A 20,413-nucleotide genomic window follows, 5' to 3' on the forward strand; every position below is an offset into this window, starting at 1 on the left:
GGCAGTTTTTCAGTGAGAGTGCAGACGACCGATGAACTGTGGTGTGCAAGGTTTGTCGCGCCAAGATCAGATGGGGAGCAACCACCACAAGCCTCACCACCACCAGCATGCGCAGGCATATGATGGCCAAGCACCCCACAAGGTGGGACGAAGGCCATTCACCGCTTGCGGTTTGCACCACTGCTTCTCCCCTTGTGCCACAACCTGCCACTGTGATCCAACCCCCCTCTCAGGACACAGGACCGTCTCCCGGTCTGCACCCACACCCTCACCTCTGCTGTCCTCGGCCCCATCCAGCAATGTCTCTCAGAGCGCAAGTGTGCCGCCATATTCCTCCTCCTCCTCCTCCTCACTACTCACTACTCAACTTAGGAGAGAAGAGGCACACAGCCCACGAACTGCTGCAGGGTCTGACAGAGCAGACCGACCGCTGGCTTTCGCCGCTCAGCCTCCAACCGGGCATGGTCGTGTGTGTGTGTGTGTGTGTGTGAGACAACAGCCGAAACCTGGTGGCGGCTCTGCAGCTGGGCAGCCTCACGCACGTGCCATGCCTGGCCCACATCTTTAATTTGGTGGTTCAGCGGTTTCTGAAAAGCTACCCATGCTTGTCAGACCTGCTCGGAAAGGTGCGCCGGCTCAGCGCACATTTCCGCAAGTCCAACACGGATGCTGCCACCCTGCAACATCGGTTTAATCTGCCAGTGCACCGACTGCTGTGCGACGTCCCCACACGGTGGAACTCTATGCTCCACATGTTGGCCAGGCTCTATGAGCAGCGTAGAGCTATAGTGGAATACCAACTCCAACATGGGCGGCGTAGTGGGAGTCAGCCTCCTCAATTCTTTACAGAAGAGTGGGCCTGGTTGGCAGACATCTGCCAGGTCATTGGAAACTTTGAGGAGTCTACCCAGATGGTGAGTGGCGATGCTGCAATCATTAGCGTCACCATTCCTCTGCTATGCCTCTTGAGAAGTTCCCTGCAAAGCCTAAAGGCAGACGCTTTGCGCTCGGAAACGGAGGCGGGGGAAGACAGTATGTCGCTGGATAGTCAGAGCACCCTCATATCTATATCTCAGCGCGTTTTGGAGGAGGAGGAGCATGAGGAGGAGGGGGGAGAGACAGCTTGGCCCACTGCTGAGGGTACCCATGCTGCTTGCCTGTCATCCTTTCAGCGTGTATGGCCTGAGGAGGGGAGTATCCTGAAAGTGATCTTCCTAGTGAGGACAACCATGTGTTGTGTACATGTACCCTGGCACACATGGCTGACTTCATGTTAGGATGCCTTTCTCGTGACCCTCGTGTTACACGCATTCTGGCCACTACGGATTACTGGGTGTACACACTGCTCAACCCACGGTATAAGGAGAACCTTTCCACTGTCATACCAGAAGAGGAAAGGGGTTCGAGAGTGATGCTATACTACAGGACCCTGGCGGACAAACTGATGGTAAAATTCCCATCCGACAGCGCTAGTGGTAGAAGGCGCAGTTCCGAGAGCCAGGTAGCAGGGGAGGCGCGGAGATCAGGCAGCATGTACAGCGCAGGCAGGGGAACACTCTCCAAGGTCTTTGCCAGCTTTATGGCTCCCCAGCAAGACTGTGTCACCGCTCCCCAGTCAAGGCTGAGTCGGCGGGAGCACTGTAAAAGGATGGTGAGGGAGTACGTAGCCGATCGCACGACCGTCTTCCGTGACGCCTCTGCTCCGTACAACTACTGGGTGTCGAAGCTGGACACGTGGCCTGAACTCGTGCTGTATGCCCTGGAGGTGCTTGCTTGCCATGCGGCTAGCGTCTTGTCAAAGAGGGTCTTTAGTGCGGCTGGGGTAATCATCACAGATAAGTGTACCCGCCTGTCAACCGACAGTGCCGACAGGCTTACACTCATAAAGATGAACAAAGCCTGGATTTCCCCAGACTTCTCTTTTCCACCAGCGAACAGCAGTGGTACCTAAACAATACGTAGGCTGCACCCACGGATGGAAGCATCGTTCTCTATCACCATAAAAAACGGGGACCTTTTAGCTTCAGCAATCTGTGTATTATATTCATCCTCCTCCTGCTCCTCCTGAAACCTCCCGTAATCACGCCGAACGGGCAATTTTTCTTAGGCCCACAAGGCTCAGTCATATTACTTTTGTAAACAATGTTTCTACGTTTCAATTCTCATTAAAGCGTTGAAACTTGCACCTGAACCAATTTTTATTTTAACTGGGCTGCCTCCAGGCCTAGTTACAAATTAAGCCACAGTAACCAAAGCGATTAATGGGTTTCACCTGCCCTCTTGGTTGGGCATGGGCAATTTTTCTGAGGTACATTAGTACACCAATTTTTTTGGGCCCTCGCCTACAGTGTAATCCTAGTAATTTTTATGGGCTTCGCCTGCACTTATGGTACAGCAAGGTGTGTGGGGTTGGCCTACACTTTTGCTACATAAATGTAACTGGGGCCTTGTCTATACTGCAACTACTGAAATGTGCAAGAGACTCATCTCCCTAAACTGCTGCAACGGGAATGTTACTGTGGCCTGTCTTGACTGCTACTACTACTGAAATGGAACTAAGACTGTGCTCCCCCTATACTGCTGCTAGTGATATGTTACTGGGGCCTGTCTTGATCGCTACTATTACTGAAATGGAACTAATACTATGCTCCCCCTATACTGCTGCTAGTGATATGTTACTGGGGCCTGTCCCTAATGCTACCGCTGAAATGTTACTAATTCTGGGCTCTGCCTATACCGCTGCTAATGCTAGGTCACTGGGGTGTGGAAACGGAGGCTTCCCAAAGACATGATGGCGGCGAGGCCATTTCCCACCAACGCGGTTACTGTTAAGGTGCATATAACCACGGACACGTGGAGAGGACACGTAGTGCCTCAAAAACATCCCCCTCCTCCAACAATGAAAACATTCTTGGCAAATACCTTTGCATTGGTCCGTCTGGTGGCAGTCCAAGAATTTCACCTTTAACGACACAACAAGAGAGCCCCCCACCGTCCCCCAGTCACGGCCCACTTAATCATGGCCACATTCCGAAAACCAACTAAATAAAACCGCGCTACTAGGTCCGCAGTCGCGACCACATTCCCACCAACGCGGTTACTGTTAAGGTACATATTACCAGTCTGACTGGGGCATGCACTGTGGGCCGAAGCCCACCTGTATTGCATCTGACGTTAGCTCTGCTGAGCAGGGCACTGCAATGGGATACATTTATGTACCGCCGGTGGGTTCCAGGGAGCCACCCATGCTGTGGGTCCACAGGGACTTCACATTACGGATTTGTACCTGCCAGTGTCTATGTATTAAAAACCCCGGTCAGACTGGGGCATGCAGTGTGGGCCGAAGCCCACCTGCATTTAATCTGACGTTACCTCAGCTGTGCTGGGCACTGCAATGGGATTTGTTTATGTACCGCCGGTGGGTTCCAGGGAGCCACCCATGCTTTGGGTCCACACGGACTTCATATTAGGGAGTTGTACCTGCCTGTGTCTACTTATAAAAAAACCCCAGTCTGACTGGGGCATGCAGTGTGGGCCGAAGCCCACCTGCGTTGAATCTGACGTTACCTCAGCCGTGCTGGGCAATGCAATGGGATTTATTTATCTAACGCCGGTGGCTTCCTGGGACGCACCCATGCTGTCGGTCCACACGGAGTTGTACCTGCCTGGGTCTACTTATAAAGAACCACAGTCTGACTGGGGCATGCAGTGTGGGCCGAAGCCCACCTGTATTTAATCTGACGTTAGCTCTACTATCCGGGGCACTGCATTGGGACAAACTACAGGAGCAATACAGCGCTAATGAGACGTGCACAGCTACGCTAGCATTGGAGTCCGCTGTAGGCACGTGATTGCTGAGGGTTTGTGCAGAGGCCTATGTCCTGAGTGCAGTGAAAGTCCACTTCCAGCCTAGGATTGCTGAATCTGTGGGCCGAGGCCTATACCGTGGGCGCGGTGCAAGTCGGCCATGTTTGGCCGCTCAGATCAATTTTTTGTTCATGTCTTGGGTTTCCTAGGACCCACCTATGCTGTTGGTGCAAACTTAGTTCCCATTGCGGTGTTTGACCTGTCTGGCACAAAGGCACTGACTGACTTGGGTAGGGGGCAGAGCGCTGACGTCTTTCCCCTTGCAGTGTGGATTGAGCTATGCGACACCTTGACAGAATGAATACTGTGTGGCACATGGATTCCCCATTGCTATGTCCACGTTTGCAGCTCCTGACGGAGGTGGCACAGGATTGGAGTTCTCATTGCTTCTGTACAGCATTGTGGGCTATCGCCTGGCCCTGCCAACCCTCTGCAGTGTGTGCCTCCGGTTCCTCCTCATGGCAGACGCACTTATAAATAGACATGAGGGTGGTGTGGCTATGAGGCTAGCGTGTGGCATGAGGGCAGCTGAAGGCTGCGCAGGGACACTTTGGTGTGCGCTGTGGACACTGGGTCGTGCGGGGGGGGGGGGGGGGGGTTGGGCAGCATGTAACCCAGGAGAAGTGGCAGCGGAGTGTCATGCAGGCAGGGATTGTGCTTTTTGGAGGTAGTGTGGTGCTTAGCTAAGGTATGCCTTGCTAATGAGGGTTTTTCAGAAGTAAACATAGTTTGGGGGGGGGGGGGGGGAGCACTCTTGCAGCTATTGTGGCTTAATAGTGGGACCTGGGAACTTGAGATCCAGCCCAACATGTAGCCCCTCGCCTGCCCTATCCGTTGCTGTGTCGTTCCCATCACTTTCTTGAATTTCCCAGATTTTCACAAATGAAAACCTTAGCGAGCATCGGCGATATACAAAAATGCTCGAGTCTCCCATTGACTTCAATGGGGTTCGTTACTCGAAACGAACCTTCGAGCATCGCGGGAAGTTCGACTCGAGTAACGAGCACCCGAGCATTTTGGTGCTCGCTCATCTCTAGTTGGTATATAAAATGAGAATGCTTGGTCCGTATGTAAGTGGGTAAGTAACTGGCTCAATGATAGAAAGCAGAGGGTGGTTATAAATGGTGTATACTCTGATGGGGTCACTGTTACTAGTGGGGTACCACAGGGGTCGGTATTGGGCCCTATTATTTTATATATATTTTTTAATAACCTGGTAAATGGATTGCACAGTAAAATATCAATATTTGCAGTTGATACAAAGTTATGTTAATAAAACACCACAAGAGAGGTCACAAGACAGTTGCAAGAGGAGCTCTATAAATTGGGGACTTGGGCAGAAAGTGGCAAGTGAGGTTTAACACTAATAAAATTAAGGTTATACACATGGAAAGAGGAAATACATGCCACCACTTTGGTTACTGCAGTTAAGCGTAGTGTCAGGCAGCTGCTGCCCCTTAAGGCAAGCAGGATCATGACGAGAACATTGTTATTCCTCTTTATAAGTCACTGGTAAGACCACACATGGAATATTGTGGACAGTTTTGGGGACCAATACTCAAATAGGACATGTAAGAGCTTGAGCAAGTACAAAGGCGGGCAACTAAAGTAATAAACAAAATGGGTGTACTACAAAATTTGGAAAATTTAGTTTAGAAAAAGCGACCTAATAGCTATGTATAAATGTATCAGGAGTAAATAAAACGATCTCTCCCATGATCCATTTATAACCAGGACTGGGACTGTAACAAGGAGGCATCCTCTACATCTAGAGGGAAGAAGGTTTCTATACCAACCCTTTTTCCACTTTAAGAGCAGTGAGAATATGGAACTCTCTGCCTGAGGATGTGGTGATGGCAAATTCGATAAAAGAGTTCAAGAGGGGCCTGGACGCCTTTCTTGAGGGATACAATATTATATGTTATAGCCATTAATAACTTCAGAAGGGTTGTTGACCCAGGGATTATTCTGATTGCCAGATTGGAGTCCAGAAGGAATTCTTTTTCTCTTGAATGGGGAAAATTGGCTTATGGGTATTTTTTGTCTTCCTCTGGATCACCATTGGAGATAATAGGCTGAACTGGATGGACATATGTTTTTTTTCCCCCAAACTTACATACTACGTTACCATGTAACAGCACTATAAGTTAGTTTATGGCGCTTTAGGCATTTTCCCTTTAGGGCTCATTCAGACGAGCGTGTATCCGCATGCACAAAAGCACGTGTCCACAGATGTGCCAAAACACACATGAATGAAGGTCCGTGCCCCCGGCAGCCAGACTGAAAGCAATGGGCTACCAGAAACCCCTGCAGTGATTTTCGAGGAAGGGCTTTAAATATTAGCTCTTCCCTAAAAATTGTCCCTAGCTCGTGTAAAAATAAATAAATAGTAAAATTGTATTATATATATACACACACACACACATCTCTATCACACACACACACACAAAATATATACACATACATGCACGCACGCACGCACGCACACACAAAATATATACACATACATGCACGCACGCACACACACACAAAATATACACACACACACGCACACACACACACAAAACACACACACACACACAGTCTGCCTGCACTGAAGCTCTTTCAGCAGGTGGTGATTGGCTGAGTGCTGTGACCAATCACAGGTAGTGCTCAGCTGTCATTCAATGAATGGCTGAGCACTGCCTGTCATTGCCTGAGCGCTCAGCCCTTTCAGCAGACAGGGATCTTAAATCGCTGCCTGCTGAAAGAGATTCAGTACAGTGCCGGGGACCAAGCAGAAAAGATGTGTCTGAGCTATGACAGCGCTGGAGAGGGGAGTATAAATGTGTGTGTATAATTAATATAGATTTCAGGAAAGGGCTTATATTTAAAGCCCTTTAGTGAAAAATCACTGCAGTGGTTGCTTGTATCCCATTGCTTTTAATGGGGCAGCCGGCAGCAGTTGCGGCACCATTGAAAGCAATGGCAGAACATTGCGACCCTCTGGCAAAGCTGTGGCAGGGGACTCTTTAGGCTGGGTTCACACGGGGCGGATTTGCTGCGGAAATTCCGTGCGGAATTTCGCCGCGGCGAATCAGCATGCGGCCGCTAATCCCGGGATTAGCCAGCCATGTGGATGAGATTTCTCAGAAATCTCGTCCACAAGGGATGGCAAATCCGCTGCGGCTAAGCCGTCAGAAGCCGCTGCTGCGGCGCGGGTTTGCCGGCCGCAGCATGTAAAATTTTTTTTTTCCCCCGCTGCGGCCGCGCTCTTCTCTATGGGAGCGCCGGCCGCAGTGGAAGAGCGAGCGGCCACACCGCTTCAAAGCCGCTGCGGGTTTTGCAGCGGCGGAAATCTTGCGTTTTTTTTGCTGCGGTCAAACCGCGAGATTTCCGCCGAGAATCCGCTTTGTGAGAACCCAGCCTTACTCCCCCGCTGGGAGTGCCAGAGTTACTGAACACTGTGACAGTGCTGTCACAGTCTTCAGTGACAAGGAGACTTCCTGCGGGGAATATTTACACACACCATGGACATATGCGGTGCACAAATGTCATATCTTTTGCAGGTGTGTGCATTTGCAAACCTGTAAAACAAAGACATATGAACAAATCATAGGAATACAATGGTTATAGATAGGCGCGCGGTTTTGTGCGCACCTATGTACGCACATAAACACGCTCGTCTGAATGAGCCCTTATGTTGACATATATTAGAGTTTGACTATCAACTGTAAATAAGGGAGATGGAACAATACCTCCAGCGTGCCACATACTGAAAGGCAGCATTCCTTTAAAGGGGTGGTCTCGCGAAACCAAGTGGGGTTATACACTTCCGTATGGCCATATTAATACACTTTGTAATGTACATTGTGCATTAAATATGAGCCATACAGAAGTTATTCCACTTACCTGCTCCGTTGCTAGCGTCCTCGTCTCCATGGTTCCGTCTAAATTCGCTGGCAGCTTGCTTTTTTAGACGCGCTTGCGCAGTCCGGTCTTCTCCATTCAGCACGAGCCGCTTCAGTGTGCTCCCCGCTACAGCTCTTCTGCGCATGCGCAGACGAGCTGTCACTGCTCGGGAGCGCGCTGCAGCGGCCATTCTGTACCTTCCTCTGTTAGAGGAAGGTGCAGAAACTGGAGCTGCCCAGCGGAGAAGCCCAGCCCAGCCCAGCCCAGCCCAGCAGCCCCGAGAAGCCTCCCAGGTAAGTGATTTGTCGGGGGGGGGGCTGCCGCTGCGCCGGGCTGCGCCGGGGGGGGGCTGTCGCTGCGCCGGGGGGGGCTGCCGCTGCGCCGGGCTGCCGCTGCACCGGGGGGGGGCTGCCGCTGTGATGGGGGAACTAGCGCTAGGCCGGGGGGGCTGTCGCTGCGATGGGGGGGCTGTCGCTAGGCCGGGGGGGGCTGCCGCTGCGATGGGGGGGCTGTCGCTAGGCCGGGGGGGGGCTGTCGCTGCGATGGGGGGGCTGTCGCTAGGCCGGGGGGGGGGGGCTGCCGCTGCGATGGGGGGGCTGTCGCTAGGCCGGGGGGGGGCTGTCGCTGCGATGGGGGGGCTGTCGCTAGGCCGGGGGGGGGGGCTGTCGCTGCGATGGGGGGGCTGTCGCTAGGCCGGGGGGGGGGGGGGGCTGCCGCTAGGCCGGGGGAACTAGCGCTGGGCTCCGGAACCTAGCGCTGGGCTCCGGGGCCTTCACCTGGGCTGAGGGTCTAGCGTTGGGGAGCCGGGGGCTAGTGCCGGTTACCTGCTGCCTGGCGGTGGGCGTCTGGTCGGCGGTTGCGGGGCGTCTGGTCGGCGGCTGCGATGCGTCCGGTTGCCATGGAGACACAGCTGGCGGCGTCTCGGGAGCGCGCACGTCGGGCTGCAGCGAGCGACGGGGAAAGAGGCGGCGGCCATCTTGAGGAAACTTTTATAAGTTGCTGAAACGCTGGAACGGTAAGTACGAACCAGCTAGAAATGTCATTTACAGGGGGGCTTAGTAATGTGTACTTAATGGGGGGGACTGGGCAAAAAAAAAATTTAACTGCTTCCTCGAGACATCTCCTTTAAGTCAGTGTTAGACTCTTCATGCAAGCCTTGTAACAATGACGAGAAATTGAAAGCAAAGCCAGACTTCACGCACAGACAGCTGTTTCAGTGTTTGCCCTCCATCAGTGTGCAACAGGATTCTGGCTTTGCTCTACGAGAGGCCTATGACGTGGGTCAGAAACGCTATCTTCTCTCCGTAGGGAGAGCACCTAGATGGTGAGTGAGGAGTCTTTTGGGATAATACAGCAACTAGAAAATACAGAGGAAGAGGATGCAGCTGCAAATTTCCCCTCTCTATGTGAGATTGCTTGTTGATAGAGGGAAGGGGGAGCAGCACCCTTATACCAGGAAGAGCTCATCCACTCAGCAAGCATGGAGAGAGAAAATATACATTTTCAAGATGGGAGGAACAATTAAAAAACAAAACACTTGTTTGAGAAACTTTCTGGCTGCATAATACCTAATACACATTTAGTTCTTCAGTTTCTTTCCTCTGACAGAACAAAAAGTTGAATTGATGATATGCTCTATATATGGATGTTATTAGGCAATACTTCACCATGCTGGTGTAAATTGTACAAACCTACAATGCAAACTATTAAGGGTTATTAAACACACTATATTTCCTAAATTGTTATAAATATAATATAGCTGTAAAATTGAACTTAAAACACACCTTTCACATGTGTAGCATTCACAGAACTCATTGTTTTCACCAAAAAAGCCATCCCCGTAATAACACGAGATCTCTTCTCCGGGCTCAATATCGCGCAGTGCTTTAACACAAGCAGTATCACGGCCAGTGGATACAAACTGAAACATTAAACAGCTTCATTATTCTCTTACCAGGAACTATAAAAAAAAAATTCCATGATGTTAATTACATGTATATTACTTACCTTACAGTTAGGTCTGCAATCTGGAAGCAATAAAAAAAACATTGTTAGACCTGAAATAACCATTTTTATTTTAAGATAAAAGCAGGACCGAATTTATTTGATTTTTTGTGGTGCCTTTGATAAAAAAAAATTACATCACTGAATAATGTGATCTGGTGCATTTTTCACGAACTATTTTAATGGAGTATGGAAAGATGCAGGCAGAACTAGTTCTATGAAATACGGCAAAAGTCTCTTCAGGCATTTTGCAGCGGTCTCAGCAATTTAGCTCACTATCTGCATCTCTCCATACCCAGTGTAACATTACAAAGGAGACTGCAATTGCAGTGACATGACGTTTTAAGTATCAGACTAATAGTAGAGATGAGCGAACGTACTCGGTAAGGCCGATTTCGCAATCGAGCACTGCGATTTTCGAGTACTTCACTACTCGGGTGAAAAGTACTCGGGGCGCTGTGGGTGAGCGGGGGGTTGCAGAGGGGAGTGGGAGAGAGCGAGCTCTCACCTGTTCCGCGCTGCTACCCCCCGCTCCACCACACGACGCCCCGCCCCACAGCGCCCCCGAGTACTTTTCACCCGAGTAGTGAAGTACTCGAAAATCACGGTGCTCGATTGCGAAAATCGGCCTTACCGAGTACGTTTGCTCATCTCTAACTAATAGGCATCATTTTTAAATGCAGTTAGTATACAGACTGTAAATGAGATTTGTACACAGACTGTAAATGAGATTTGTACAGTCTGTCTAAACGTACCATGGTTAATGAAGGCAGCTGGCCCAAGCCATAACTGAGCACAGTTTTTTCTGGTGGAATACATGACACTGAAGTCATTCTCCCCATGACGTAACAGCATATTCTCTTCTGCTTCAGACAGTTCAGCTATACAGCCCACAAGAAGTTCTATTTTGTCATTACGCTTCCTGTTGTAGACAAAAGTTTTTACATACATTATAGATTACATTATATTAGTGCATACACTGAAAAAGCTCCTAATGTACACTCCAAACATGTCAAAAGACATGTCTTTTTGATCTCTGAATGGCTGGTATACTTTTCTTGACACATACTTTAGAGTGAATTTTGAATGGAAATAGCCAGCCAACTACATTCCTCTCTCCTCTCGAGCGAGGAGTTCTGTAATTGGCTGCGGCAGCTTGTTATGTCCGATACATAGGCTGCAGCAGCTTGAAAACAATATGCCATCATGGCAACCAATAGCTGTGGTACAGGTCACAGTGGGAAGCTGGGAGTATAGCCTCTGTTATTTTAACACATGGACAGCCTATTTACATAAAAGTTAATGAGCTCGGAAAACCCTTTAAATGGTTGCAATTATACCCTAAGCAGCGATGGATCCATTAAACAGAAAACAGTTGCATCCATCAATAATAGTCTACAATAGCATCTGTTAACAGATAACTCATGAAATGCTACTTAAAAGCTCCCAATGTTTCATTAAAAGAATGTAATTATACTTTGTTTCACGTATATGATGGGAGCTTTTCACAAGGAATACACTAAACATGAACAAATCCAAGGTGAATAGGCCCCCCAAAAATAATAGAAAGTTCCTACCATTCTTTAGTTGCAACTATTTTGGCTCCATTTTGCTCAGAAGAATATCTGTTGCAAGGCAATATTTCAAACCCGCTACTAGTTGCGAACATTCTCAAGTAGATGAATACCTGTGGCATTAGGAAATAAATATAAAATATTAGGAAAGAAATATAAAATGACAAATACATATCACCCACCACATTTCAGACTGATATCTCCTATAACAACCTAATGTTCTTCTGAATAACTTTCACACATAAGCAAATAAGGTTGTACTTCTCTCTTACTTGCTTTAAGACTAGATAAATCTGAGTAAATATAAAATAACGTAATGCTTTTATTTTTGAGAACCTACATGTTCCTTGAAGTGCTTCTCCTGCATTTTAGTCTTGTTAAGAAAATAATGACGTGCCCAATCTCCAGATACCAAACATTTGAAGGTTTTCTCCAAGTGCTCTGTTTTCTTGAAATTCTCAATTACTTCTTTCAGCTCTTCCTGTCTGCCTTTAATAGGGCGAAATCTGACAAAAAAAATGTATTTATTTAATCGGATCTAGGAAAATACTTATTTAATTTTCTGCTTGTATATATATAAAAAAAATTAAAATCTGAATTTGTACCTGTTTATTTTAAATTACAGAATAGGAAAATTTGACATATACTTTTCTTATGACAGTGTTGTTGATCCTGTCTATGCACAATGGAATACACCAATCATGTGTAAAGCATTCATGGGCTAAATGAATAATAAAAGTTAAAAAAAGCAACAACAATGCACACTGATGGGATCATGAAGGGAAGAAGACTGCCATTCACACTGACTGACAGGGGAGCCAAGATGTTTTTCTGTAATTAGAAAAAAAGAAGTTCTATTCCTTACTAAACAAATTCTCAAGTCTTGCATGCCTGTATTGTATTCTGAACAATCCACTGCTAATTAACCACTTAATCCTGCAGTTAGTTTTGGCCTTCTTGACCAATTTTCAAATTTGACGTATCATTTTAGCTGGTAATAACTTTAGAATACTTTTCGTTATGCAAGTGATTCTGTGATTTTGGTCAATATGTTTTAAGTTTATTTATTAAAAAATTTGAACATTGCACGTTTTTCAACTAATTTTCCTTGCTAGCAGTTTGTTACCTGGTATTCATTTTATGCGTCTGAAACCCCAAATAGGGGTCCAACACCAGGCTTGTTGCAAGGTCATCGTTTTCACAAAGTTCTTTTGCAGACATTCCTGATGAAGGTACATAACGACTCTGAGTTTCAAACGTAGATCCACTGCTACCTAAAATTATATAAATGTGTATAATGACAGAATTACTTAAAAGACTTTATGGGTTATAACGTTATGCATGAAAGGGATAACAAGTCGCTGATGGGGTGGTCACCTGACGCGTCATTACCTTAACCCATTATGGACCAAGCGCTTGGTCCTGAGCTTTAGGCCTCATGTCCACGGGGAAGATCAGGCCCGCTACGGATTCTCCATGGAGAATCCGTAGCGGGTCCCTCCTGCCCCTGTGACATGAGGGCTGAAAATAGCAATTACTCACCTCTCCGCACGCTCCGGATCTTCCCTTCTTCGTGGCTTGATCTTCTCTCCGTCGCGGCCGGATCTTCTTTCTTCGGCCCGGCGGATGTGCACGGCACGCCGGTTGCGTGCCGCGCGCATGCGCCGGCCCGAGGAAAAAAAGATCCGGCCGCGATGGAGAGAAGATCAAGCCGCAAAGAAGGGAAGTTTCGGAGCAGGTGAGTATATTCTGATTTTAGGTCTCCCGCAAGACCCGCACCTAAATGGAGCATGTCCATTTTTTTTCATGCTCCATATTTTTTTAAATTCCCTTTTATTGACCATCCGCGGGTATTTATCTACCCGCGGGTGGTCAATGCATCCCTATGGGGTGCGGATCCACGTGCAGGTGATCCGCTGCGGATTTAAAATCATCTTTTGCCCGTGGATATGAGGCCTAAGGTAAAATCTCTAAAAAGTATCTGATTCCTGAAGTACAAAACAGCCCGGTCCTTAAGGGGTTAAATAACCTTTTAGCACGTATTGAGGACTAAGGCCGCGACGGAGAGAAGATCAAGCCGCGAAGAAGGGAAGATTTGGAGCGTGCGGAGAGGTGAGTAATTGCTATTTTCAGCCCTCATGTCACAGGGGCAGGAGGGACCCGCTACGGATTCTCCATGGAGAATCCGTAGCGGGCCTGATTTTCCCCGTGGACATGAGGCCTTAATCCCAGCCAATAGTAAAAATAGATTGAGGGATTAAAGTCCCTGCTTCTGCAATCAATCAAAAGCAGGTCGGGCTGTCAGCTGTTAGTCACAGCTGATAACCCAAAGGAAAAAGGAGAAGTGGTTTACAACCCCATCTGCCTTCTCCTTTCCCTAGTACACAGCGCTCAAAGAGTGCTATTTACTAAAAAGTGAAAGAGAAACGGTTTCTTCCACTATGCGAGCTGGCAGTCATGTGACCGCCAGGATCCCCTGTTATAGCGGAGCTGCAGGGACTGAGCAGACCCAGATCAGCTGTGCTAGTGACTATTGTCACTGCAGGGGAATGTTTTCCCCTGTAATTGGGGATCCAATGGAGGCTCCAGCTACAGAAGAAAAACGTGTAGTAAAAAACAAATAAGCAAAGATATAAATGACCCCCAGCGGTCTTATGTGACGTCATGGGGAATATAAATACTAAAAAAAAAAATTACATAAGTAAAATGAAAATTACAGGTAATAAAAATATATACATAAAAAGAAAATAACCCAGAGGCGTTGCCAACCACCACCGTCACTGTATGCGCCCTGTAATCCGAAACCATGCATATTATGTATCAAATGTCCAAAACAACATGTAGAACCCATTCACATTTTAGCCTAAATTCACAAATTAAAAAAACACACAACCTTTTTTTTAGCTTTTTAACCCCCCCCAATAAAACTAAAACAGATGTTAAAAAATAGCCCTATATGTCACATGAAAAAAAAACAGCAAAAATAATTTGGGTAGCCGAAGAGGAAAAAAAAAAAAAAAGACAGTTAAAAAAACACATGGGTAAAATCCCTAAAAAGTATGATTCCTAAAGTACAAAACAGCCCGTTCCTTAAGGGGTTGAATAACCTTTTAGCACGTATTGAACCTAGAAGTTGTGACCAATAAGCAACCAGTAGGGCATGTAGATTGCAAAGGTTTTTTGCATTTATGCTATGGGTAAAAAAACTAAATAAACAAACAAAAAGGCTACTGGATATTTTTCAAGTGCAACATTTTTCTAGGGTAAACAACGGATATTACATGAAAAAGTTAAACATCTAAAAGGGTTTTACCAGAATAACAAGTTATCTCCTAGATAGGAGCAAACTTGCTGATTGGTGTGTGGGGGTCTCACCATTGAGACCCCCGCTGATCTCAAGAACAGTACTTGCATGTCTCGTTCTCCCGTCACTGCTGGGGTTGCTCCTTCCCCCAGCAGTGACGTCACTCTGAATGGAGCGGAGCACTGGCTGAGCATACCTTGTCAGCGCTCCATTTTATTTCGATGGGAGTGACGGAAATACCTTAGCAAGATGCAAGCGGAAATTTTCCGTTTGTGTACATCGGGGCTGCGCTTTCCATAGTTACCCGTGTTACCCGCATGCGGATTATCGCCGCAGGTAACGCAGTAAAATATCGCCTGTGGACAGGAGGCCTAAAAAGGATATACTGTGGACAACTAAATAAAATCGTCGAAGATATCAAAATAATGCTTTTAGCCATTGTTACCACAAAGATAAAGAAAAATAATGAGATACTGCAAAGAAAAGATTTTTCATAATGGTTGATTATACAATAAAGCCTGTTAGGAGTGTATATTGCAGATCAAAATCACAATAATTTGTTGCTTGATTCTTTGCATTAAAGAATGTGCTCACTAATTTGGATAAAACTGTCCAAAGCTGCAGTAGTGGCTAACATTTTTCACAAGCCTAGAGGGTTACATTAGATTAGATAAATAAATAATGAATCCGCTTCCCCACCACCACCCCCAGAAACACCAATCTTATACATGCGCCATGTTTTGCAGCTCTGTCCCATTTATATCAAACAACCCTTCATGTCTAAAGGGGTGCACGCAAAATGTTACAAAATTAGGCTCTGTGTACATCAAGTCAGAGCCTTAGGCTAGGAGAGTTTCCTGACATATGCCACTGTATAGGGCATACAGTGGCGCCCCTAAAGTCATATGATGCATACCGCCTCCCTGACATGTGTAGCGGAGGTAATTGCTGAACCACTCGCTGTAATCTTTGAAAATTCCTGGAGAACAGAAGTCCCAGAAGATTGGAAAAGGGCAAATGTTGTCCCTATCTTCAAAAAGGGAAGACGGTGGATCCAGGAAACTACAGGCCTGTGAGCCTGACTTGTATACCTGGAAAGATCTTTGAACAAATTATTAAACAACATGTATGTAAGTACTTGGATGAGAATGGAGTAATTAACCAGAGCCAGCATGGGTTTGTAACAAACAAGTCATGCCAGACGAATCTAATTTCCCTCTATGACAAAATCACTGACTGGGTTGATAAGGGAAATGCGGTGGATATAGTTTATCTTGACTTTAGTAAAGCATTTGACAAAGTATCTCATACCATACTTATTGGAAAAAATGACCAAATGTGGGATTTACAAGGCAACTGTTAGGTGGATTCACAACTGGCTGAGTGATCGTATCCAAAGAGTGGTCACAAGTAGCTGCACATCCAAGTGGAAGAATGTATCAAATGGGGTACCACAAGGCTCTGTCCTAGGCCCAGTGTTGTTCAACATTTTTGTAAGTGATCTGGAGGAGGGAATTGATGGGAAACTGATCAAACATGCCGACGACACAAAGCTAGGAGAGATAGCTAACACTAGGGAAGAGAGGGAGATTATTCAAAAAGATCTAGAAAAGCTTGCACAGTGGGCGGCGACTAACAGAATGGTATTTAACAAGGAGAAATGCAAAGTCCTACATCTGGGCAAGAAAAATGAAAAAAAAAAGCACATACAGGACGGGAGGAATTGGGCTAAGCAGCAGCACATGTGAAAAAGACTTGGGTATACTACAAGAACATAGACGGAACATGAGTCAATAATATGATGCAGCAGCCAAAAAGGCAAACACAATTCTAGGATGTATTAAGAAAAGCATAGCGTCTACATCACGTGAGGTTATTATCCACCTCTATTCTTCCTTAGTCAGACCTCATCTGGAATACTGTGTCTAGTTCTGGGCCCCCCACTTTAAAAAAGACAGACAAACTGGAGCAAGTTCAGACAAGAGTTACCAAGATGGTGAGTGGTCTGCAAATCATGTCCTATGAGGAACGGTTAAAGGATCTGGGAATGTTTAGCTTGCATAAAAGAAGGCTGAGAGGAGACTTAATAGCTGTCTACAGATATCTGGAGGGCTCTCACAGTCCAGTGGGATCAGCGCTATTCTCATTTGCACAAGGAAAGACTAGAAGCAATGGGATAAAACTGAAAGGGAGGAGACACAAATTAGATATGAGAAAAAAAGCTTTCTGACAGTGAGGGTGATCAATGAGTGGAACAGGTTACCACGGGAGGTGGCGAGTTCTCCTTCAATGGAAGTGTTCAAACAAAGGCTGGACACATGTCTGTCTGGGATGATTTACTGAATCCTGCACTGAGTAGGGAGTTGAACCAGATGACCCTGGAGGTCCCTTCCAATTGTACTATTTTATGATATACCAAAAGGTTAATGGGGCAGTATAGATTTGTTCACATAGCTGCTTAAGTCTGCATGAGAGACATAATTCATATCATTGTCTGTATACTTCCCTTTCTGTGATTTTAACTAATATTAGTGGCAAGAACCCGTGATAAGGGTTGTGAGCTCACGTATTGTGTCCAAAATATTAGCTAATACCTCGCACTTTTTGGTATTTATTTATAACATGCAATACAGCTTTGAATGCTGGGGAAAGCCCAGGGTGCCAGTGCCAGTATGGTTTGCCTTTGGGGTGCTGGTTTCAGATATGGCGTCACTAATAGGTTGAAAGCCTGTACTGGTGCAGTACATGTACCATGTAGTGTGACACTCTGCATCTACTTTTCTGTGCAGGAATAAACACTAAGCAGCCACCTCTCTCAATATTAAGGAGGGTTTGTGAGTGGCTGACTCAGTGTCCTCACATGTGTTTCTTCCTCCTCCATTTAGCATTCTGGCTCTCCGCATGTTGTGGGTTACATGGTGTACCATATATACACCTGCCCTCTTGTATCATCATATCAGTGTGTATATGGCTGCTTTTTGTCATTATTGTTGTCTGTATACTTCCCTTTCTGTGAGAGACATACATTTATAGCAAAACATAATAAGATCCTATCAAATGTATTTAGGAAACCTTTGGAGCCGTATTACATCTTAGACTGTGTTCACAGTAGTGTCTGAAGTTCTATTTGCTACCTGATGCCGATTTCCGAGAAAATTCCACACTAAAAAGCACAGGAAAATAACAGAGTGAACTAGAAACTGAACAGACCCCATTATAGTCAATGGGTTATGTTTTGCACAGTTTGGTTCCATCAGAAGACAGATCCGTTTGTCCAGGGGTTCCGTTGCTCACATAACGGAGCAGGAAAAAGGTATCCATAGTGCAAGTGTTGTGCCTTTAGGCAACAATCACATATGCTTTGGACACTCTGTTAGGAACCTCCGTTCCAGATCTGTTGTTTTTGACAGCTGTGGCACTGTTTTTCTGTCAAAACTAAGGGCACCTCAGCTGAACCCGATAGAGTTGAGGATGCTGAAGGTATACATACATGAATACCTACATCTGCTAGATCTTCGATCAGAAACATTTTTGCTGGCTCTCAGATTTTCTCTTCCTGAACTCCTTAGTTTGCTCCGACTCCGATGGCGTTCACTGGACAATCTGCTGCCATGCCTCCTGCCATTCACTACCATGTTCTTGGATTCTCCCAACCACTTCATGCCAACATTGAACCTGGCCTAGTTGCATTTAGTCTCTCTCTTATTAGGCCTTGAAATGTGTCAAATATGGATGCCTGAAAGCAAAGTAAAAAACAGTTTTATATGCAAAAAGACTTTAATAGTAAAACTACATAAAATGTATAACTTTTCAGAAAGGCTGTCACTAATTTAAGGTAAGTTTCTCCTAAACTAATGCACAGATACATACAGCAGACATCACTATAATCAGTGTAACAGGCACTCCCTTGCAGTGCTCTCACTGAAGGCTGCAAAAAGATGATGACAGAGTCTCTCTAAGTAAAAGTGTTGCAAACTTTGGGGCAGAAAATTCATCCACAGGTAACATGCCCTTTGTTGAATTGACAATGGATTTAATTAAGGCCTGCTTCACACTGGTTACAAAATCTCGAAATTTTGTAGTGCTGCGACATCGCTACAAAACGCATTTATGTGAAGCCCATGGTTTCCAATGTGCTCTTTTATGCTACAAAACATCTCTCAAGTGAAAGAATCCATTGAAAAACCATGGGCTTCACATACATGCATTTTGTAGTAATTTTGTAGCCTGTGTGAAAGAGGCCTAAAAGGGTTGTCTACCAGATTTTTTATTCTGGTCAGGCTTGCACAGCTATCAATATAGAAAGGTTTTACTCACGTTTTTGAGCTCCCGAGTGCTCCGCTCCCTGGACACTTCAGAGTACAACAGATCATGTGCCATCTAGGCTCATGACCACTGCGACCTAGAATGCTGAGAGCAATGATTGGAGGGGCCTTTTTTTTTTTCTTGACATATGTAAAATGTTTCAGGAAAAATAGGTGGGACTTCAGAGTCCCATCAAATGCAAGTCATTATATATAATACATATAACTAAACACAAGAACAAGGGAGCAGTTTCTGAAATTAGTTGCGGAGAAGATCGGAAACAAATGTCAGAAAATATTATTTTACAGAAAGAGTAGTAGATGCTTGGAACAAATTTCCAACAGGTGTGGTTGAAAAAAACCACAGTAAAATTTGTCATCTTGGACATTTATGGCATATCAACCGAATAAGCCATAAATATTTGATAGAAACAATCCCACCTGCACCTAACCCTGAACAAACGCCCCCCCCCCCCCAGTCCTGCCTTACTTCATCCACTTCCAAGCACCAGACAGTGGCCACCATTTTACCAAAACAGCTCAGTGCCCTGTGCGGTCTATGTAGCTTCCATTGGGTGCTTGGCTGTTTCTGTAAAGCCTGGCCACCACCCAGAGCATGGATTCAGCAGACAGCAAAGGGGTGAGGCAAGAGGAGATTGGGCGTCCATATGGAAACGCTCCTTTAACCCCTTGAGTGGCGGGTTTCCTACCATCCTGTCGTGCCCACCAGGGCAGGTTTTTTAAAATGGTCTAATCATTGAATTTCAACTAATTTTGCAGTTGCGTCTCAAGAGCCATAACTTTTTCATTTTTCCATTGACATGGCCATATAAGGGCTTGTTTTTTGCGGGACAAGTTGTGATTTCTTTAAACGGGGGAGGAAAAAAAGAAATGGGGAAAAAAGAAAAAAAGGGGCCATGTCATTAAGGGGTTAAATAATGTATTAACTTCCCTCTCTGGGTCATTACGACGCATGGATACCACATGTGTAATTGTATTTTTGATTTTTTACAAAGTAAAGGGAGACAAGTGTTATTATTTTTTTTATAATTTTTTAACTTTTTTTTTTTTTTTTTTTTTAATTTTAATTTTTTGTCCCTTTAGGGGACTTCCACAGGGACCCATCAGGACCCCTGATCACATTCCGGGGGTCCGATGGTGACAGCCCTTTACATGCTGCAGTGACAGCCCTTTACATGCTGCAGTCACATAGACTGCAGCATGTAAAGGGTTAACACAGCAGAGATCGGAGGTTTTCTCTGATCTCTGCTGTAAGAGCTGGTACCTAGCTGTCCTCTGACAGCTAACAACCAGCTCTCCCTGCCACAGAGACCATCGGCTTGGATGGTCTCTATGGCAACCTGTAAACAAACCAGTGCAGGAGATTGCCGGCATATCGGCAATATCTTCTGCTGGTTTTTCAAAGCCCTTGCTTTGTTCTCTGTGGGTCTGTGCAGGCAGAGCACAAT

General features: G+C 45.9%; 1 protein-coding gene across 4 annotated transcripts in view; it reads right to left on the minus strand.

Moving 5' to 3' along the window:
• Nucleotides 1–20,413, minus strand: part of KMT5B (lysine methyltransferase 5B) — a 47,936-nt gene that overhangs the window by 12,188 nt on the left and 15,335 nt on the right. For 3 of the 4 annotated variants that reach the window (XM_066582461.1, XM_066582462.1, XM_066582460.1), the window contains 7 exons: nt 18,139–18,376; nt 12,463–12,606; nt 11,677–11,842; nt 11,340–11,449; nt 10,518–10,684; nt 9,766–9,785; nt 9,543–9,679 (listed from right to left, as the gene is read on the minus strand). In XM_066582461.1, coding sequence (XP_066438558.1) covers nt 9,543–9,679; nt 9,766–9,785; nt 10,518–10,684; nt 11,340–11,449; nt 11,677–11,842; nt 12,463–12,606; nt 18,139–18,302 — 908 coding nt within the window. In that variant the 5' untranslated portion in view covers nt 18,303–18,376. Of the gene's footprint in view, nt 1–9,542; nt 9,680–9,765; nt 9,786–10,517; nt 10,685–11,339; nt 11,450–11,676; nt 11,843–12,462; nt 12,607–18,138; nt 18,377–18,957; nt 19,348–20,413 lie in introns of those variants that run through there. The other variant, XM_066582464.1, reaches the window with a different exon arrangement.

Source organism: Eleutherodactylus coqui, chromosome 11 (assembly GCF_035609145.1).
Source record: "Eleutherodactylus coqui strain aEleCoq1 chromosome 11, aEleCoq1.hap1, whole genome shotgun sequence".
NCBI classification, from domain to species: domain Eukaryota; kingdom Metazoa; phylum Chordata; class Amphibia; order Anura; family Eleutherodactylidae; genus Eleutherodactylus; species Eleutherodactylus coqui.